The sequence below is a fragment of the Silene latifolia genome, chromosome Y, assembly GCF_048544455.1.
Source record: "Silene latifolia isolate original U9 population chromosome Y, ASM4854445v1, whole genome shotgun sequence".
Lineage (NCBI taxonomy): Eukaryota > Viridiplantae > Streptophyta > Magnoliopsida > Caryophyllales > Caryophyllaceae > Silene > Silene latifolia.
Genome location: NC_133538.1, coordinates 17,922,756 through 17,940,544, shown reverse-complemented (window position 1 = coordinate 17,940,544; position 17,789 = coordinate 17,922,756). Strand labels below are relative to the sequence as shown.

The following is a 17,789-nucleotide window of genomic DNA, read 5'->3' as shown; positions in this document are numbered from 1 at the left end:
CGATTCGATTCGATTGATTCACTCCATTCGATTCGATTCGATTCGATTCGATTGATTCGATTAGAACTTTTTTTGTGTATCAATTTTTATCATGCATCTAGGAGATATGGCACCTCTTGAGTATACTCTAATGAGTTCTTGAGTGATGAGGGTATTGTCAAAGATAGACCTTCCTTCAACAAAAGCAGCTTGTTCTTTGCCAATTAATACAGGTAAGACCCTCTTTAATCTATTTGCCAAGACTTTGCTAATAGTCCTATAAATGGTATTGCAGGATGAAATGGGCCTGTATTCCAAGACCGAGTCGGCATTCTCTTTCTTAGGGATGAGAGTGATTAAGGTAGAATTTATTTCTTTGAGAATTTTGTTGGACTTAAAAGAAAACTCCCACAGCTCCACAACTCCATTAAAATCATGTTGAATAATATCCTAAGATTGTTTAAAAAAGCCAGCCGAATAACCATCTGGGCCTGGACTCTTGTTTTGGTCAATATAAAACAAGGATTGTTTAATTTTTGAAATATCCTGAATTAATAGTTGTTGAACGTCTTCTATTATGCAGGGTCCGGTCTGAACTATGGATAGCTTAGGCTGAACTGTAGCATCTTTTGTTCCCAGTAGGTGCTGGTAATACTCTAGGAAAGCTGCTTCAATAGAATTTCAGTCGAGACACATATTACCTTTCATATCTTGCATTTTAGCTATATCAATTGAACTAGATTAATACCCGTGCAAAGTTGCACGGGTATAAATAAGATCATTTAAAAATTTGACTTATAAATTTATAGCAAAATTAATATTTTTTCCATCATCTTGAAACTTCTTACTTCAAAAAAAATCTTGTTTTTTGTCGATTCTTTTGAACCTAACTTATCATATGTTTACCCAGTGTCTCGGCGGTTAATTACACCAATAAAGATCATAAGACAACAAAATCAGTGGTATGACGATTTTTGTAACCCGTCCAAAAGCAGCAATCATGTATTACAATTAAAATGTTAGAATCTAATCCGACCCAACCTAAACCCGATTGTTTGATCCATTTTACGGTCATGTCCCGTAAACTATGATTGTGATTCGAACAATCCACGGCTCTTGATGACTCGTGATTTCAGGGTTAAACCCGACACGTTCGACCTGATTGATTGAAAATAAGTTTATGTTAAGGTATGTTAAATATTACTAAATCATTAATAATTATTACTTTATATAATATTTAATTTCAATGTATAAAAAACGGAATAGTAAATAATACTGTAAGTTTTATTTAGTCGAGGTTTTTTAAATCATAAACATGATTAAAAAATAATTATTAAAATAAATTTAGTTTTTACCATTTTTCAATGTATAAGTTGGACCATATGGAAAATATTGTCATTTAATGCTAAGTATAACTTAGAAAATGTTGAAAGTATATACCTTTTAAAAATGAGTAGACAAATTTAGATTTGTTTTCTCTTGATAAAGTGCTCCAATTTAGGAGTTATTTTAGGAAACATTAATTTTTAATGGAAATAAAGTTATGAGTAGTTTGGAGGGAAAAAATTGTGATAGTGGTTGTTGTTTTATTATTTACTATAGATTTCTCCTGGGTGCTACTCTGGAAAAGAAATATGCCGAGTTCCCATCCATTGCCTGAATATCATGTTCTTTGCCTCTTTGGCTCAACATACTTAGCTCTGCTCTTTTTAGAGTACAATATTGATTATTGAGCTCATTTTCTTCTGTTTGCAAAGCAACATTAGCAGGGTGTAACTGCAACTGGTTTTGACTATAATATAGTTTATCCCTAGCCTTAATTACTCTCTGAGACAAGTGTGAATAATTCTTAGCATTCAGTTTCTTCAAAAAAAAAAAGGTTTCAAAAGCTTCAAATGAGTAACCAGCGTGTACACCTTATTTCCTATAATTCTAGTGCCCCAAACTTGTGATACAGTAGGTTTAAAAAGAGGATCATCCATCCAACAATTCAAAAATTGAAAAGGTTTAGGCTTTGCCACCATGTGAGGATCAGTGACTACAATTAAGGGAGAGTGTTCAGAGATACCAGGGACAAGAGCTTCAGCAAATGAGGAAGGAAATGAGGTAACCCAAGCCAAATTTGATAATGCTCTATCCAATTTAATCCACTTCCTGGATTCCGGTTGTTACTTATTAGTCATCCAGGCAAGTATCATCAATGCATGAATTAAAATCATCCAGCTCAGATAAGACAAGAGGACAAGCACTAAGTCGTTTCTCAGTATTTATAACATAGTTGAAATCTCCAAGAAGAAGAAGTCAAGGTTAAAATTTCTTAGATAAGCCAAAAGAGATTTCCTGCTACCTCCATCATTGGCCCCATCGATGCTAGTGATGTAGCCAATAAAGTGATTCATATACTGCACATGAAGAGTAATCCATTGTCTACCTTCACTGACCATAGTCATACTAATGAGGGGATTCCTCCAGAATACCAATATTCTTCCATTATAGTGAGATATATAAATTTTGAAAGCTGGTCTGCATAGTTTTATTTAGGTGATGAACCTTAATTCTAGTGTCCAGGACACCTATAACATCCAATTTATTTCTATAAAAAATCCACTACTACTTTTTGCTTGAGAGAATCATTCATGCCTCTAATAGTCCAGGAACCAATCTTCATAGGGAGAGTAAAGGAGGGATGTAATCATTTCTATCAATAACCTGCTCCTCTATGAGTGGTCTATATTCTTTCTGTCCAGTATATAGAGTTAGTGTTGGCTTTGATTTGGCAGTGTGAAAAGAGTGATGTGAATGCTGGATAGGCTCAATGGGTAGCTCCTCCACTATTATCTCAGCATTTGCTCTAATCCCCTTCAGAATAGAGGAATTATGTTTTGTTGGAGTTTGGACCACCAAAACTGTCAACATTTTTCATAGGATCCTGAACAAGACTCAGACTTGCCAACTCCTCATTCTCTTTTGAAGATTTAACCACCAGAGCATCCTTGGCCATCTTCTGAACTGGCTTAATCTGAGACCCTTGAGAAATCTCTGTGCCATCACGTTCAGCATGCTCAGAGCACTGCACCTGGGAAGATGTCTCACCAGCATTCTTGCAGTAAGAACTGCCTTATAAGTTTCCTTAGGAGCAGGTTTTGTGCCAACTACATCAGTTTCTCTTAAGTAATCTGCAGTGAGTTTGCTCATGGCCAAATTTCTTACAGTGATGACTGAAATAGGGCGTCCATTCAACCTCTACTCTCTGGAGAATAGTTCCATAAAAGGGAGAATGTAATCATAACTGATCTGGGACTGGTTTAGATACATCCAATTCAACCAGGACCCTAACAAACCCCAAACGTTCCTTATGAGGGGTAACATGATTCGCATATAATGGTTTGCCTAGTGCAGCATATAACAACAATTATTGGTAGCAAACAAGGCAATAACTCAGAATTTAATGAAAAGGAACAACTTTATTTGCTTGCAGAAGATAAATTAACAGACTAAATGATGCAATTTTAGGAACTGTAAATTATTGAATTACTCAACACAATAAAGCTGGATTACTCGAGATAAACAAAAGGATAAAAGGACTTTACTTTCACATAAATGCCAAGAACGAGAATAACTATCTCCCTTCTTTTTTCTACCTTCTCTTCTACCTTCTCCTCTCACAACCCAAAAAATACCCATATATTTTGCTCCCTCTACTTTCCTTCCGACCCCACACGATATATACTAATTTAATCAAGGGATAATTCACGTGGTGTCCCCAGGAGGGTTTGGCTTTAATTCGCGTAGACTTCTGCGTTTAAGTTTGTCATTTGTGGTATCCTCAACTTTCATTTTAGTGCACAAACTACCCTTACTTTTCTTGCCGTTATAACGGCGTCATCTCCCCTCAACCTGTTGATCAACCTAACCTATTTTCCCCCCTTTTCCCCATCAACCTAACTTATTTTCCCCCCATTTCACTCATAAACAAATAAAAAAAAGGACAACCTCTCTCACTTCCCCATAACATTAGACGATTATCCTCCACAACCCGAAAAACCCCAAATCAGCTCTTATTTTTCATCAATCTTCTTCATTTTGATCACACCCTTCATCATCTTCGTCGCTGCTATTGTATTCCAGGTAACCATCTTCATCTTTATTTCTTTTTTTTTTTTGGTTAAAATTCGTTTCTTTGAATCTTTTTCTCTTTGTTTTGTGATTAACTCATATCTAAATGAGGATTTTTGTAAACGATTTTGTTTGCATGTAGATAATTGTTGTTTTGTGAATTTTAATTAGGGTTTTTGATGTGGTTTTATGAATATTGCAATTCAATAATTAGGGTATTTGTTTGTTTTTCTGATTTTGTTATCCCTTTTGTTATCCCTTTCCATTTTGGAGTGATTTTGTCAATTATTAATTTTTTTTAAAAATAATTAGGGTTAGTGTTTTACTCGATTGTATTTAAATAATGCTTGATTTAAAATGGTAGGATGGAAGCTGCGTTTTGGTTGCAATGTGACTATAAAGGGAAAAAATTTGATTATGCTATATATGATGTGGATTTTATACAATTACTAGATATAATTGTTGATCTTGGGTTTGTTGCTGAGAAACAACAAGTTTTATTGCCCTCTGTATATGCTATGTATTATAGAGGAAGGAATGATGCTAAGGTAAACATTAAGGATGATGGGGATTTACTGAAAATGTTTTGGGATTATGAAAGCTTTGAGACAATTGATGTGTGGATTGATGACACAAATAAGCCAATTAAGGAGTTTAGGTTAGTGGCTGAAATAAAAAAGGCAAGAATGATGGAAGAACAGAGGAAGGAGATGCAGAAGAAAAAAGAAAAGGAAAGGATGGAGAAAAACAGCAGTGGAGAGTGAAGGTTTGTTAGTTGAACCTTTGGCAATTGAAGTGCCTACTGTGGATGTGGAGACAAATGAGACTGTTTATACTAGAGTCTTTGAGTCTCAAGAGTTGGCTGATCTAGCAAAACAAAACAACAACCCTGAACCTCAAAGAAACACCAACCCTGAACCTCAAAAGAAGACCAACCCTGAACGTAAAAAAAAGACTAACCATAAACCCCAAAAAAAGACCAATCCTGAACCTCAAAACAAGAATAACTCTGAACCTCAAACAAACAGCAACCCAACTTCTCATGAAACTACTCCTAAAAGTCCAACCACCACCACCACCATACCTGAAACTCCCCGAAACTCAAGCAAACACTCCAGCAAGTCAGTTCACCCAAAATTGCCCAACTGCTAATAGATTTAGCACAGAAAATCAAAATGCTCCTGATAATACCCCAAACTTGTCTCAATTGTTTAAAAAAAGGCCTGACCCAAAGCAGAAAATTCCTAAATCAACTGCTAAGAGAAAAAGTATTTATACTCCAAAATCTAAGTCAACTGCTCCTGAAAGTGATGCTGAGGCAACTGAGATAAGGACAGGAAGGGGTAAGAGAAGGGGTGAGCCAATAAATTTGGGTTTGGATGAGGATGAAGGTGAAGGTGAAGAGAGTTAGGAATTTGATGAAGACTACTCTGCCTCTAATGAAGAGAGTGAAGAAGATGAAGATAGTACTGAGGATGAGCAATCATCTGAGTGTAGCAAGGATCCATTTGATAAAACAGTGGAAGGGGATAAAATGCATCCATTTGATAAAACAGTTAATGAAGCAAAGGAAGGGGATGAGGCAGTTACATTGGATAAGGCATACAAGAATGGTAAGATGTATGTACCTGAAAGGTGGGGTGAGATTAAGTTGAGGCCCTGGTTACTGTTCCAAACCAAGAGTGACTTTGTGTCAGTGCTCTCGATTCACGCATTCAAGAAGGGTTCAATGTTATAGTCAGCAAATCTGATAAGGTGAGGTACACAGCTGAGTGTAGTGGAGAACATTGTACTTGGAAGATACATGTGTCCATAATCCCTGATAAACTAACTTGGGCAATCAAGACAATTAGTGGTGAACATATCCAATGCCATTTTCTGAAGTGCAATCCTATGGCAACAACTAAATGGGTGGCTTCTAAATTAGAAGATGAATTGACTGCAAATCCTGGTATGCCAGTTCAGGGCATAGCAGACTTGTTAATGGGTAAGTTTGGGATTACTGTGAAAAAGAGGACAATGTACAAGGTCAGAAGTGTAGTTGTTGAGAAGGTGTTTGGGGGACATGAGGAAAGTTATAATTTTTCGCCCGCTTATCTTTGAGATGATCAAACAGACCAACCCTGGTTCATGGGCACTTATTACATGGCATTCCCCTTACACTGACAGGTTGACCTATTTTAAGGGAATGTTTGTTAGCTTTTCTGCCTGGACAAAAGGATTCCTGAGAGGTTGTAGGCCAATAATAGGAGTTGATGGCTGTCATCTGAAGGGGAGGTTTAAGGGAATGTTATTGTCTGCATTATCTCTGGATGGCAACAATAACTTGTTTATCATTGCATATGCTATTGTTGGTAAGGAGACAACTGAGTCATGGAGTTATTTTTTCAGAAATTTGAAGATGGTATTTCAGAGGGAAAGTTGTACTAAGTGGCACTGGACTTTCATTAGTGATAGAATGAAAGGTGTTGAGAAGGCTTTATCAAATGTGTTCCCAACTACCACAAGAAGAATTTGTGCTCAGCATTTGTACACAAATTTCAAGGAGAAATGGGCAGGGCCTGGCTATCATGATCTGTTTTGGAAGGCTGCCAATACAACATCACCATTTGTCTTCAACAAAGCAATGACAGGTATAGCTAGACTTTCTAGAGAAGCTTTTGCTTACTTGTCCAATGTTCCCCAACAATGGTCCAGACATCAATTTGATCCACTAACAGCTTGTGATCATAATACCTCAAACTTTGTTGAGTCTTTTAATGTTGTGATTAGTGACATGAGGGCCAAACCAATTCTTGTCTTGATGGAAGAGATAAGACAGTATCAGATGAACAAGATAGCAGAAATAATTGATATAGCTGAGGCTATGCAACCATATGATCCTACCCCATATGCAAAGGGTATTATTAAGTCTAATTGTTCAGACTCAAGGCATTGCAGAGTGATAAAAGCTGGAGGTGGAGAATTTGAGGTGGTTGAAGGTACCACAACTGCCTTTCCTGTAAATTTGAAGAATGAATCATGTTTGTGTGGGGCATGGCAGGTGATTGGGATACCATGTAAGCATGCATGTAGGGTCATCTATCACAACAAAGAAGAACCAATGCAATTGTTTTGTGTGGATTTTGCACAAGGCGAAATCAGGTCAGGGTAAAACTGTGTAGGGTTAACTAGCTCTAGGTAGTCTGTTAGTCAGGTCGTCAGAGTACAATAATAAGTCGTAAATGAAATAACAACAACAACAACAAAACAAACAATTTTGTACGTGGAAAACCCTTGAATGGGAAAAAACCACGGGCACCAAGCCAGGAGAGGATTTCACTATGTAATTTGGGAGAATAATTATGTGATAATAACAATCTTTGTATTTCTCTAAGTGTTGTATATGCTTCTTCTTGCGTATGAATGAGATGCTTCCTATATCTTCAAAGTGTTCCTTATATAGTCTTCCATCTTGAACGGCTGCTTGATCTGGTCATTAAAGGCAGAATATTCTCCATAATTGCCAGTAGTAATTGCTAATTATTCCTCCCTTAATTACTGCTTTTACTGCGTAATCTTCACATTTAATGTCGCATATATAATTCCTTTATTATACGCGTATATGGTATAATATCGTCCTGATATTTCGACCGTTGTCCTCTCCATGGCCTGGCGCCTATCTTCAAGTGCCCTGATAGCCTGACACCCTGACAGCCTGGTAGTCAGGTTCAGGTGAGATACTGACCAGGAAGGTCTGCGGATTTCCAGGCCTAACAATAGCCCCTTATCTCCTCATTTGCAGTGTGCCAGGACGAAAAAACGAGGAGATAACTTTATTATTGGTAAGATTACCCAACGGTTAAGTTTTTCCTGATTAGTTTCCTGTAACGGCTCTTTTACTGCAATTGCTGACGCGTGTTTATTTACTGCAACTTGCCTTAATGATTTGGCGGCTGAAACCCTAATCTTTTTCACTATAAATACTTGTGTGCTTCATTAATTTGAACTCACCAACGCAATTTCTTCTTATCTTATTTTAACAATCTTTTTCTTCAGTTTTCTTAGTTCCCAACTCCCTCAATCTTTAATCAATCTTCCATAATCTTTTAGATAATGGCTGTAAAGAAAAAATCTACCAGGGCAGCGATTCCTGCAACTCCTCCTCCTCAGAATCCTGAGGAAATTTCTTCTAAAACCTTATCTGCTTCTTTCTGCTGCTCCATCTCCCATAGTAGATAAGCCGAGTGATCCTCCATTGGAGATGATCTCAATATCTCATGGTGCTTTTCAATTCAAGCCTACGAAGGCTTTAAATAAGGATCAGTCTCCTGCAAACCGTTTGAAGCCTGAGTTCGAGAAGATTTTGAAGGATAAGGGGATCATCCCTGCTGATGCTGAAGTCGGGATCCCTGAGGATTCTCCTATTAGGGCTGACTGGGCTTGTCCTGGTTGGTTCTGTATCCATGACTGGGCCTTCAGGGCAGGCTGTAAGCTTCCTTTTTCTCCTCTTATGGTTGAGGTTATTAAAGAAATCGGTGTTCCATCTTATCAATTAATGCCAATGGTGTGGAAGGTTGTATGTTCTATTGAGAACCTCTGTAAAAAAACACAATATTTCTTTTTCTCTTGACGATTTGAAGACTGTTATCTCGTTAAAATAAATGATCCTGGCCGTATAAGTTTTAAGGTCGGGCGTCTACTACTCCTCTTCGAGTAACTTGGACAAAGTGGCCATGATAAGGGTGGGGTTTGGCTACATGTTTGTCGGGACCAATTCTGTGGGTCCCGACCTGGCGTATTTAAATCATGAGGGCTGCGTGGTGGTGAGTCTTTTGGTTTCCTTCTTTGCCGCATGTTTTATCTCGTTAGTGAAAATTAAATGAAATTTATAATAAATCATACCTCCTATGTGTGCGAGTTGATGATCAGAGTTCAAACCGAGTATCCCACTCCTAATGTTTCGCTTTCCTTGCTATTCCTCCTTTGAAGAGGTCCTGGCCTCTCTGTTGTGGGGTTGGTAATCTTCCACGCTGTTTGAAGGCTGACGGTGCTCCCAGAGTGGCTAAAGCTTCAGGGGCTGCTAGTGCCATTACTTCAGGCAGTAAGTCCATCTTGATATTTCCTTTCTTTTTACCTAGGCTTCCTGATAATGTTTGGTTTGTATTGCTGATACAACATTTCGTGTTGCAGCCACCATGTCGTCTATTCGCCTTCCCAGGTTTGGTATGGCTGACCTCTCAGCCAGGCTGGCTAAGATTAAGGAGGAAGGTCCCCAGGGAAGCGGGGAAACTGAACCCGTTATTGACTTGATTGAGCGATCCGATCTTTCGCAAGGTCACTACTACGGTGCGCCCTGCTTGAAACAAGTTCAGCAGCCCAAAAAAGAAGAATTGAAGATGTTGATGTTTCTGCCCCAGTCAGGGAGGTGAGAGCAGGTTGGATAATATGGAGGCTGCTAGGGTGAAGATCAGGGACTATGCAGCCTCTAAATCGGATGTCATGCTTACCCTTGACCCTGTTGAGACTGCTACTCAGGCAGTTGCTTCAGTGGATCATTCAGGCAGCCTCTTGGCTGGTGCCCTGGCTGCTGTGAGGGAGGTATGTTGACATGGTTTCTAAATGTGTTTTGTTTTGGTAGTTTTCTATTGTTGGTATAAATTACTCATATTTTTCTCTGTTTTTGGTCAGGGTGTTGCAACCTGTCTCCATAATGCCTATTAGGCTACTTCTTTGGTAGCCAGAATTGATCTGATGAGATCAGATTATGATAGGCTAAAATCTGAGCTGGATTTTGCACAGGCTGACCTGGCTGCTAAAGCTGCTGACTTGACCTGGGTGCAAGCTGGGAGGGATGCTGCTAAGACTGAGGCGGTTTCAAGCAAGCGACTGTTGTAAGAGGCCTTGGATAGGAATGAGGAGCTTAGGCAAGAGAGGGATGACTTGGAGTTCAAGCTGGATGATGCTTCCCTCTATTTCTATATCAAAGGGAGGGCGGCTGCTATGTCAGAGCCTGTCGAGGCCAGGGCCAAATGGGACCCTGCAGCTGAGATGGCTTTTGCTGCTTCAAAGTATCCTGACCTGCATAATTTGGAGAATGAACAGGAGGTCGACTCCCCGGGGGAGCAGGGCGTTGAAGCTGAGCCGGCTAAGAGTGGGGAGCAGGTTGTTGATGCTGCTGCTTCTAAGGAGAAGCAATAATATATTTTATTTCTCAGTTGGTATTTTGGCCCATCCAGGGGGGATGTCCCTGGGCAAACATTTATTTTTATTTTCCTGTTTTAGGTCAGGGGGACTCTCCCTGGCCTTTATGAATATTTTGGCATCTTTGCCCCAGGGGGTAAAGGTTTTTATTAATATAGGCATGATGGCCTATTGCTGGTTTCACTTTTGACTTTGCTTGATTTGTGAGTTTCATCCTGTTGGGCCTGTCAAGTATTTCGTTTGAATGATCTGCACATTATTCTTCTTGAATAAACTGCACATTATTTTCGTTTTAATTTGTCATGAAAATTTCAACCAAGTATAGTTTTCTTTGCTATAATGGTTGAAGGGGTGGGAAATCCGGCATGTCAGGAGGGCTTATGTCCCCTGCCTAGCTGGAGGGCTTGATATTCGGCCTGTCAGGAGGGCATTTAGACTGATGGTCGGGATAAAACACCCTTGCACCTGTCTTGCTGCGTCCAGCCGGTTGTAATCAATGGCAGTAAACCTAGTCCGGTCAGGCAATTATTTCATGCCTGATTGGTCCTGACTCTTTAATGTATCTGGTGGTGGTTACCAACTCGTTAGGCACGGTTAAGTGCAGAATGTTTGTTTCAGGAATGTACAGTAGAGTAGCCCTCAATCCTGAATATTTATGCATATAATCTTTTATTATGTATAATTGTTCAGGATTCAAAAAGTAAATATATGGGTTAGTTGAACAGGTATAAAATACAGATAAGGCATGTAAAACATGTAGTTCATCACATAGCATGTTGGGTTGAGTAGTGATTGAATTTATACCTGATTGTAGCCTGATCTTTACATATGGAATAGTTTTAAATGAGTTACATTCCAGGATCTTGGGATCATTTTCCCTTCTAATGTTTGGAGCCTGTATACTCCTTGTCCAACAATTAAATCTATTAAGTAAGGGTCTTCCAATGTGGGAGCCAGTTTGCCTGCTGATTTTTCTTTTTTATTTGGAAATACTTTGCGTAGGACAAGGTCTCTTTCTTTAAAGACCCTGATCCTGACGTTTTTATTATAAGTCCTGACGACTGCTTGTTGATATGATGCCATCCTGATTTTGGCAGCGTCTCTTAATTCTTCTGCTAGGACCAAGTTGTCTTGCATCAGGTCTTTGTATGCTTCAACGTTGTTCAGGTTGCATCTGAATGTTGGTACTCGTACTTCCGCATGGATGACAGCTTCACAGCCATACACCAAGGAATAAGGTGTTTGGCCTGTTGCAGTTTTTGGAGTTGTCCTGTCTGCCCATAGAACTAATGGAAGTTCTTCAGCCCATCTGCCTCGTCTTCTTTTCAGCTTCTTTTTTAGGCAACTTATGACTACCTTATTGCTTGATTCCGCCTGGCCATTAGCTTTTGGATATCCAGGGGTTGATGTTACCAGGTTGATATTCCATTCTTGACAAAATGCTTGGGTTCTTTTCCCTACGAACTGAGTTCCGTTGTCACATACTATTTCTGATGGGATCCCATATCTGCAAATAATATTTGTCCTGATGAAGGATATTACTTCTTTTTCAGTTACTTGCCTGAAAGAGTCAGCCTCAATCCATTTGGAGAAGTAATCAGTCATGGCTAACATGAAGACTTTTTGCCCTGAAGCTACAGGCAGTTTTCCCACAATATCCATGCCCCACTTTATAAATGGCCATGGTGCGGAAATTAAATGAAGGAGTTCAGATGGCTGATGTATGATTGGGGCATGAATTTGGCAGGCTTCGCATTTTGAAGAGTATTCTAGGCAATTAGCCCTCAGTGTAGGCCAGTAGTAGCCTGTCCTGAGAACTTTGCTTGCCAGGCTCTTTCCTCCTTTGTGGTTGCCACAATGTCCATCATGTATCTCTTGAAGTACCAGTTTGGCTTCGTCAGGCTCCAAGCATCTCAGGTAGGGTACAGCCTGCGATCTCTTGAACATGGTGTTATTGATGATAGCATAAGTTGAAGCTCTAATTTTAAAAGCCCTTGCCTCATGTCTTCCCTGAGGCAGTATTCCTCGGAAAAACCAATCATAATAGGGTTTGGTCCAAGAGTTATTGTCCTGATTGACAGGATTGACCTGTTCAGGTTTGTTGATGGTTGGCTCTAATAAGTGCAAAATTGGTATCTTGTCAAAAACAGTAGGGGTGACATTTGAACCTAGGCTGGCCAGAGCATCAACCTGGGTATTCAGGTCTCTTGATATTTGATCTATGTCAAATAAAGCAAATTTAGCGGTAAGGTTTTTTGCATATTCTAGATACGAAATCATTTTTGCATCCTTAGTCGTATAAATTCCCTTTATTTGATTGGCAATTAGGAGTGAATCAGTTTTTACCTTTAGGTTTTGAACACCGAGGTCTAGACATACCTTTAAGCCTGCTATCAGGGCTTCGTATTCTGCTTCATTGTTGGTAGCTTTGAATTCACAGCTCACAGCCTGAGCTATTACGTCTCCCTGTGGTGATTTAAGTACTAGTCCTAACCCTGTCCCCCTGGCGTTGGATGCCCCATCTATGAATAGGGTCCATTCCTGGTCTGGGGTTTTATTTTCTAGTTGATTGACTTCTTTTATTAGGTCCGGTTCCAGGTTAGGGCTAAAATCAGCCACAAAGTCTGCTAGGGCTTGCGATTTGATCGCTGCCCTGGGTTCAAAAGAGATGTCATATGTGCTAATCAGTACTGACCATTTGGCCATCCTGCCTGAAAGTTCAGGTTTGCGCAGGACAGATTTTATGGGTAGGTTGGTCCTGACTATAATGGGGTGACTTTCAAAATAAGGTCTCAACTTGGGTACATAACATAATTAAAGCTAAAACATATTTTTCAAGTAGTCCATACCTCAACTCAAAGATCTAGCGAGGCTTTTACTTACATAGTAGACGGATGTTCTTTGCCCGTCTGTTCTTTAACCAGATCACATTGATCTTTGTGTCGATGATGAGATAGGTATACTCGACAAAAGTTCTCCTTTTTTCGGCTTAGCCGAAGGGTGGAGATGATAAATAGGATTTTAGATCCGAAAAAGTCGCCTCATGCTCATCCGTCCACTGGAATTGTTTATTTTTCCTGAGGAGATTATAGAATGTTTTGCATCTTTCAGAGGATCTTGATATAAAGCGGTTCAGGGCAGCCACCCGGCCTGTCAATTTTTGGATATCCTTGACAGACTTGGGTGACTGTAGTTCCAGGATAGCCTTTATCTGTTCAGGGCTGGCTTCTATGCCTCTTTTTGTGACCATATATCCAAGAAATTTGCCTGCAGAGACTCCAAAGTGGCACTTTGCGGGGTTTAACTTCATGTTATACTTTTCTAATATCTCAAATGCTATTTCTAGATGCTTCACATGATCTTCTGCATTCTTGGATTTCACCACCATGTCGTCTATGTATACTTCCATGATGTCACCTATCTGGTCTTTAAACATCATGTTGATGTATTTGGTACATTGCCCCCGCATTCTTCCAGGCCAAAAGGCATGGCAGTAAAATAAAGATATGCCCGATCTCGTAATGAATGCGATCGTCCTGGTTAACAGGGTGCATCTTTATCTGATTGAATCCGCTGGAAGCATCCATGAATGTTAGCATCTCATGGCCTGCTGTGGCGTCTACCATGGCATCAATATGAGGCAGGGGGAATGGATCTTTAGGACAGGCTTTGTTTAGGTCAGTGTAGTCTACACAAACTCTGCACTTCCCATTCTTATTCTGCACAACAACCACGTTAGCCAGCCATTCAGGGTACATTACTTCCCTAATCATCCCCATATCCAATAGTTTTTCTACTTCCTCATTTATTATGGTGTTTCTTTCAACTGCAAATTTGCGCCTTTTCGTCAGACAGGCTTAAAAGATGGGTCAACATTGAGCTTATGAGTAATAACATCGACACTAATTCCAGTCATATCAAAATGTGACCAAGCAAACCAAGATGATTTATTTTTAAGGAATTTTACCGATTCGGCCTCGACACTATCCGGTGCGTCGATCCTATCAAAACATACCTGTCGGGTGCTCGTGGTCTAGGATTACCCGATCTGTTTCCATTGCGGGAGGTGCCACATAAGTGCTCCCGACAGGCATCGTAATTGCTATGCCAGGGACTTACCTGCCTTGGAAGGCTTCAAAGCTGTTGTGTAGCGTTCCTGGGCTGTCTTGTGATTCCCTTTGATTGTGGCTATGCCCCAGTCTGTTGGTATCTTAATGCACTGGTGATAGGTTGATGGTACGGCCTTGACATTGTGAATCCAGGGTCTGCCCAGGATGGCATTGTAGGATGACAGGCAGTCAAGGACTCCAAACTTCTCATAGGATGAGACTCTTTCCAAGTAGGTTGGGAGGTGGATTTCTCCTAAGGTGCTCCTAGTTTCACCGCTGAATCCTACTAGGACGCTGGATCTCTTGGTGATTTGATCCTCGTTTATCTTCATGGCTTTCAGTACGTCAAGTATGATCGGGTTCACCGAGTGCCTCCATCTACCAGGATCCTTCGACCGTGGTGTTCCAATCTGCATAGAAATGACCAGGCCATCATGATGAACATCAGGGATGCCCCCAGGTCACAATCATTGAAAGTGATTGTAGGGACTAGATCCGGCTTGCAGGGTGACACAGTTCTTGGTGTCCTGGCTATCTTCTTTGCTGCTGAACTTGTCAGACCGCAAATTTTCGAACCTCCAGATATAAATTTTACTTCATAGATTGGTGGTGGTGGAGGGAGACTACGATCCTGCTTGTGCTCCTGGTTTTCTTTATCCTGGTTTGCGTTCTTACCCTTAGTCTTGATCAGGTCTTTTAAGTACCCTAACTTTAACAAGTAGGCTACGTCCTTTCTCAGGGTGAAACAATCATCCGTGGTGTGTCCAATATCCATGTGAAATTCGCACCATTTTGAGTTGTCTCTTCTGGGATTTGGATTCTATGACTTCTTGGGCCATCTAACAGCTGATCCCATGTTGTTGTGTCTCTGGATTAGTCCTGCAATATCAACACTGAAGTTATGTTCGGAGATAGGTGGATAAACTTTTAACCTTACCTTGATACTCATGAGCCAGGTTGATTTCTGACTAGTCTGGCCTGGAATATGGGGTAGGTCTGTAATTGTTCCCCCTGTTGCTTTTCCTATTGCCTCTTTCATGGTCCTTCGATCTACTAGGTGATCCAAGTTTGTAGCTTTTATCTTCTTCCAGCCTGATGAAAGCAAGAGTCTTGGCCTGAACATCTTCGAAGGTGTGGCAGGGATACTTAGTGAGTTCGTTGTATAGGTCACTGTATGGTAGTAACCCCCTGTCTCGAATGCCTCCTTTCTTTGTTCCAACGTCACACCGGGTATAGACACTTTCTCTTTGTTGAATCTTGCAAGGAATGTCCCGAGAGTTTTATCAAAGGCTTCGTGTAACTCGGTAAAGGTCACCTGGATCACTTTTCCAATTCCCGCTACTTGCAAACCGCTGGTTGAAACTATTGATCGGGTTGGCAAAGGAATGGATCTTGCCGGTTGGCAAGGTTGATGTACCATTGCGGGCGGGGCGGTCGTGGTCGTTCTAAATCCTTTGCACATGCAAACTTGTCTGATTCACGGGAATAGATGCGCCAAAGATCTTACGCTTGTAAAGAGCCACATGATTTTGTGGATCCGTGGTTCCATCATATACCCTCATGGATGGAATAGTAAACTTTTTTGGTAGGTCTACTTTTGCTATTTCGTCTATGAAAGGCGAGTCAGCATAGCTATCAGGGGCGGCTTCTTCGATGCTGGCAGGTACTCCTGGTATCTTATCGAATTTTTCATTGAGTTTCTTGATCTCCTGAACTACTGCCATCATGATGGCTGCTGCAGATTAATCAGGTTTCTCTTTATCATTATCTTTTGGTTCATCATCACCATCTACGTTAATGACTTTAGGAATACTTGGGCTCCCAAAGCTGGAAAAATCAATGTTCTTAATGATTGATGAAAACGGGGTTTCTGGTTGGAATCTAGAGCCTGCCCCTTAGGTTTTTTCTAATTTTTGCTTCAGGGCCGACTCAGATTCTTTCAATTGCAGGATTTCTGCTTCAGTTTGGGCCACTTTTTCTTTCGGGCTTTCCAACTCGGCGATTTTTTGAGAGCGCATTCAATTGTTCTTCAACGGTGGGTTGAGCCATTTTTATGGGTTTTTTGAGTTTTTGTAAGATAAGAAAAAAGGATTTAAAGAGCTAGATGCCCCACGGTGGGCGCCAATTGTTTTGTGTGGATTTTGCACAAGGCGAAATCAGGTCAGGGTAAAACTGTGTAGGGTTAACTAGCTCTAGGTAGTCTGTTAGTCAGGTCGTTAGGGTACAATAATAAGTCGTAAATGAAATAACAACAACAACAAAACAAACTATACGTGGAAAACCCTTGAATGGGAAAAAACCACGGGCACCAAGCTAGGAGAGGATTTCACTATGTAATTTGGGAGAATAATTATGTGATAATAACAATCTTTGTATTTCTCTAAGTGTTGTATATGCTTCTTCTTGCATATGAATGAGATGCTTCCTATATCTTCAAAGTGTTCCTTATATAGTCTTCCATCTTGAACGGCTGCTTGATCTGGTCATTAAAGGCAGAATATTCTCCATAATTGCCAGTAGTAATTGCTAATTATTCCTCCCTTAATTACTGCTTTTACTGCGTAATCTTCACATTTAATGTCGCGTATATAATTCCTTTATTATACGCGTATATGGTATAATATCGTCCTGATATTTCGACCGTTGTCCTCTCCATGGCCTGGCGCCTATCTTCAAGTGCCCTGATAGCCTGACACCCTAACAACCTGGTAGTCAGGTTCAGGTGAGATAATGACCAGGAAGGTCTGCGGATTTCCAGGCCTAACAGCAATATTTAAAGGGCTACCTCTCTGGGATGTGCTATAAGTTAACTTATAGCAATATCATGCACCCTATGCCTGATAAGGATCAGTGGCGTGAATTTCAGTTTCCTATGATCCAGCCACCACTACAAGAAAGATCAACAGGAAGGCTAGCTAGACAAAGAAAGAGAAAGCCTGATGAGAAAAAGAAAAAGAGAGGCAGCAGGTCCACCATCAACAGATGTTCTATTTGCAAGACAATAGGACACAATGCAAGATCATGCCAAGGTGGTCCAACAGCAAAGAAGAGAAGGACTGATGGTGCTTCAACTTCAACAAATCAACCTCCAATATGATTTAGAAGTTAATGTGGTAACATTTTATTTTAGTTGCTGAAAACATTGGATTTAACTTGACTTTTTGTAGGAGTTGTAATTGACATTATAACTGTGTTTGTAATGTCAATTCCAACTTCTAACTACTCATTTTTTGGGTTATATAAATGGTCTCTTGGATAAGAATTGGCAAGTCTGTTTAGATAAGTTGGTTGTTAGTAAGTTGGCTGTTAGTTGTTGAACTAGATGAATCATGTAAGTTTTTGGGTTAAACTCTTAGATGCTTGGATGCCAATTAGGTAATATAATGCATGAAATTTGTTTTA

The 17,789-nt window shown here is 40.1% G+C and overlaps 1 protein-coding gene across 1 annotated transcript; it reads left to right on the top strand.

The window, feature by feature from the left end:
* Positions 1 to 5,137: 5,137 nt before the first annotated feature.
* Positions 5,138 to 17,484, top strand: LOC141627670 (uncharacterized). Its single transcript, XM_074440899.1, has 7 exons — positions 5,138 to 5,492; positions 5,541 to 5,715; positions 5,793 to 6,123; positions 6,212 to 7,138; positions 9,118 to 9,178; positions 9,268 to 9,295; positions 17,205 to 17,484. The coding sequence occupies exons 1-7, from the start codon at positions 5,138 to 5,140 to the stop codon at positions 17,482 to 17,484; spliced, it is 2,157 nt and encodes a 718-aa protein (XP_074297000.1).
* Positions 17,485 to 17,789: the final 305 nt, after the last annotated feature.

Coding starts and splice junctions, on each gene's coding strand:
- LOC141627670 (XM_074440899.1), top strand. CDS start 5,138: ATGAAACTACTCCTAAAAGTCCAACCACCACCACCACCATACCTGAAA. Junction 5,716..5,792: donor GCATACAAGAATGGTAAGAT/GTATGTACCTGA, acceptor ACTTTGTGTCAG/TGCTCTCGATTCACGCATTC. Junction 6,124..6,211: donor AAAAGAGGACAATGTACAAG/GTCAGAAGTGTA, acceptor ATGATCAAACAG/ACCAACCCTGGTTCATGGGC.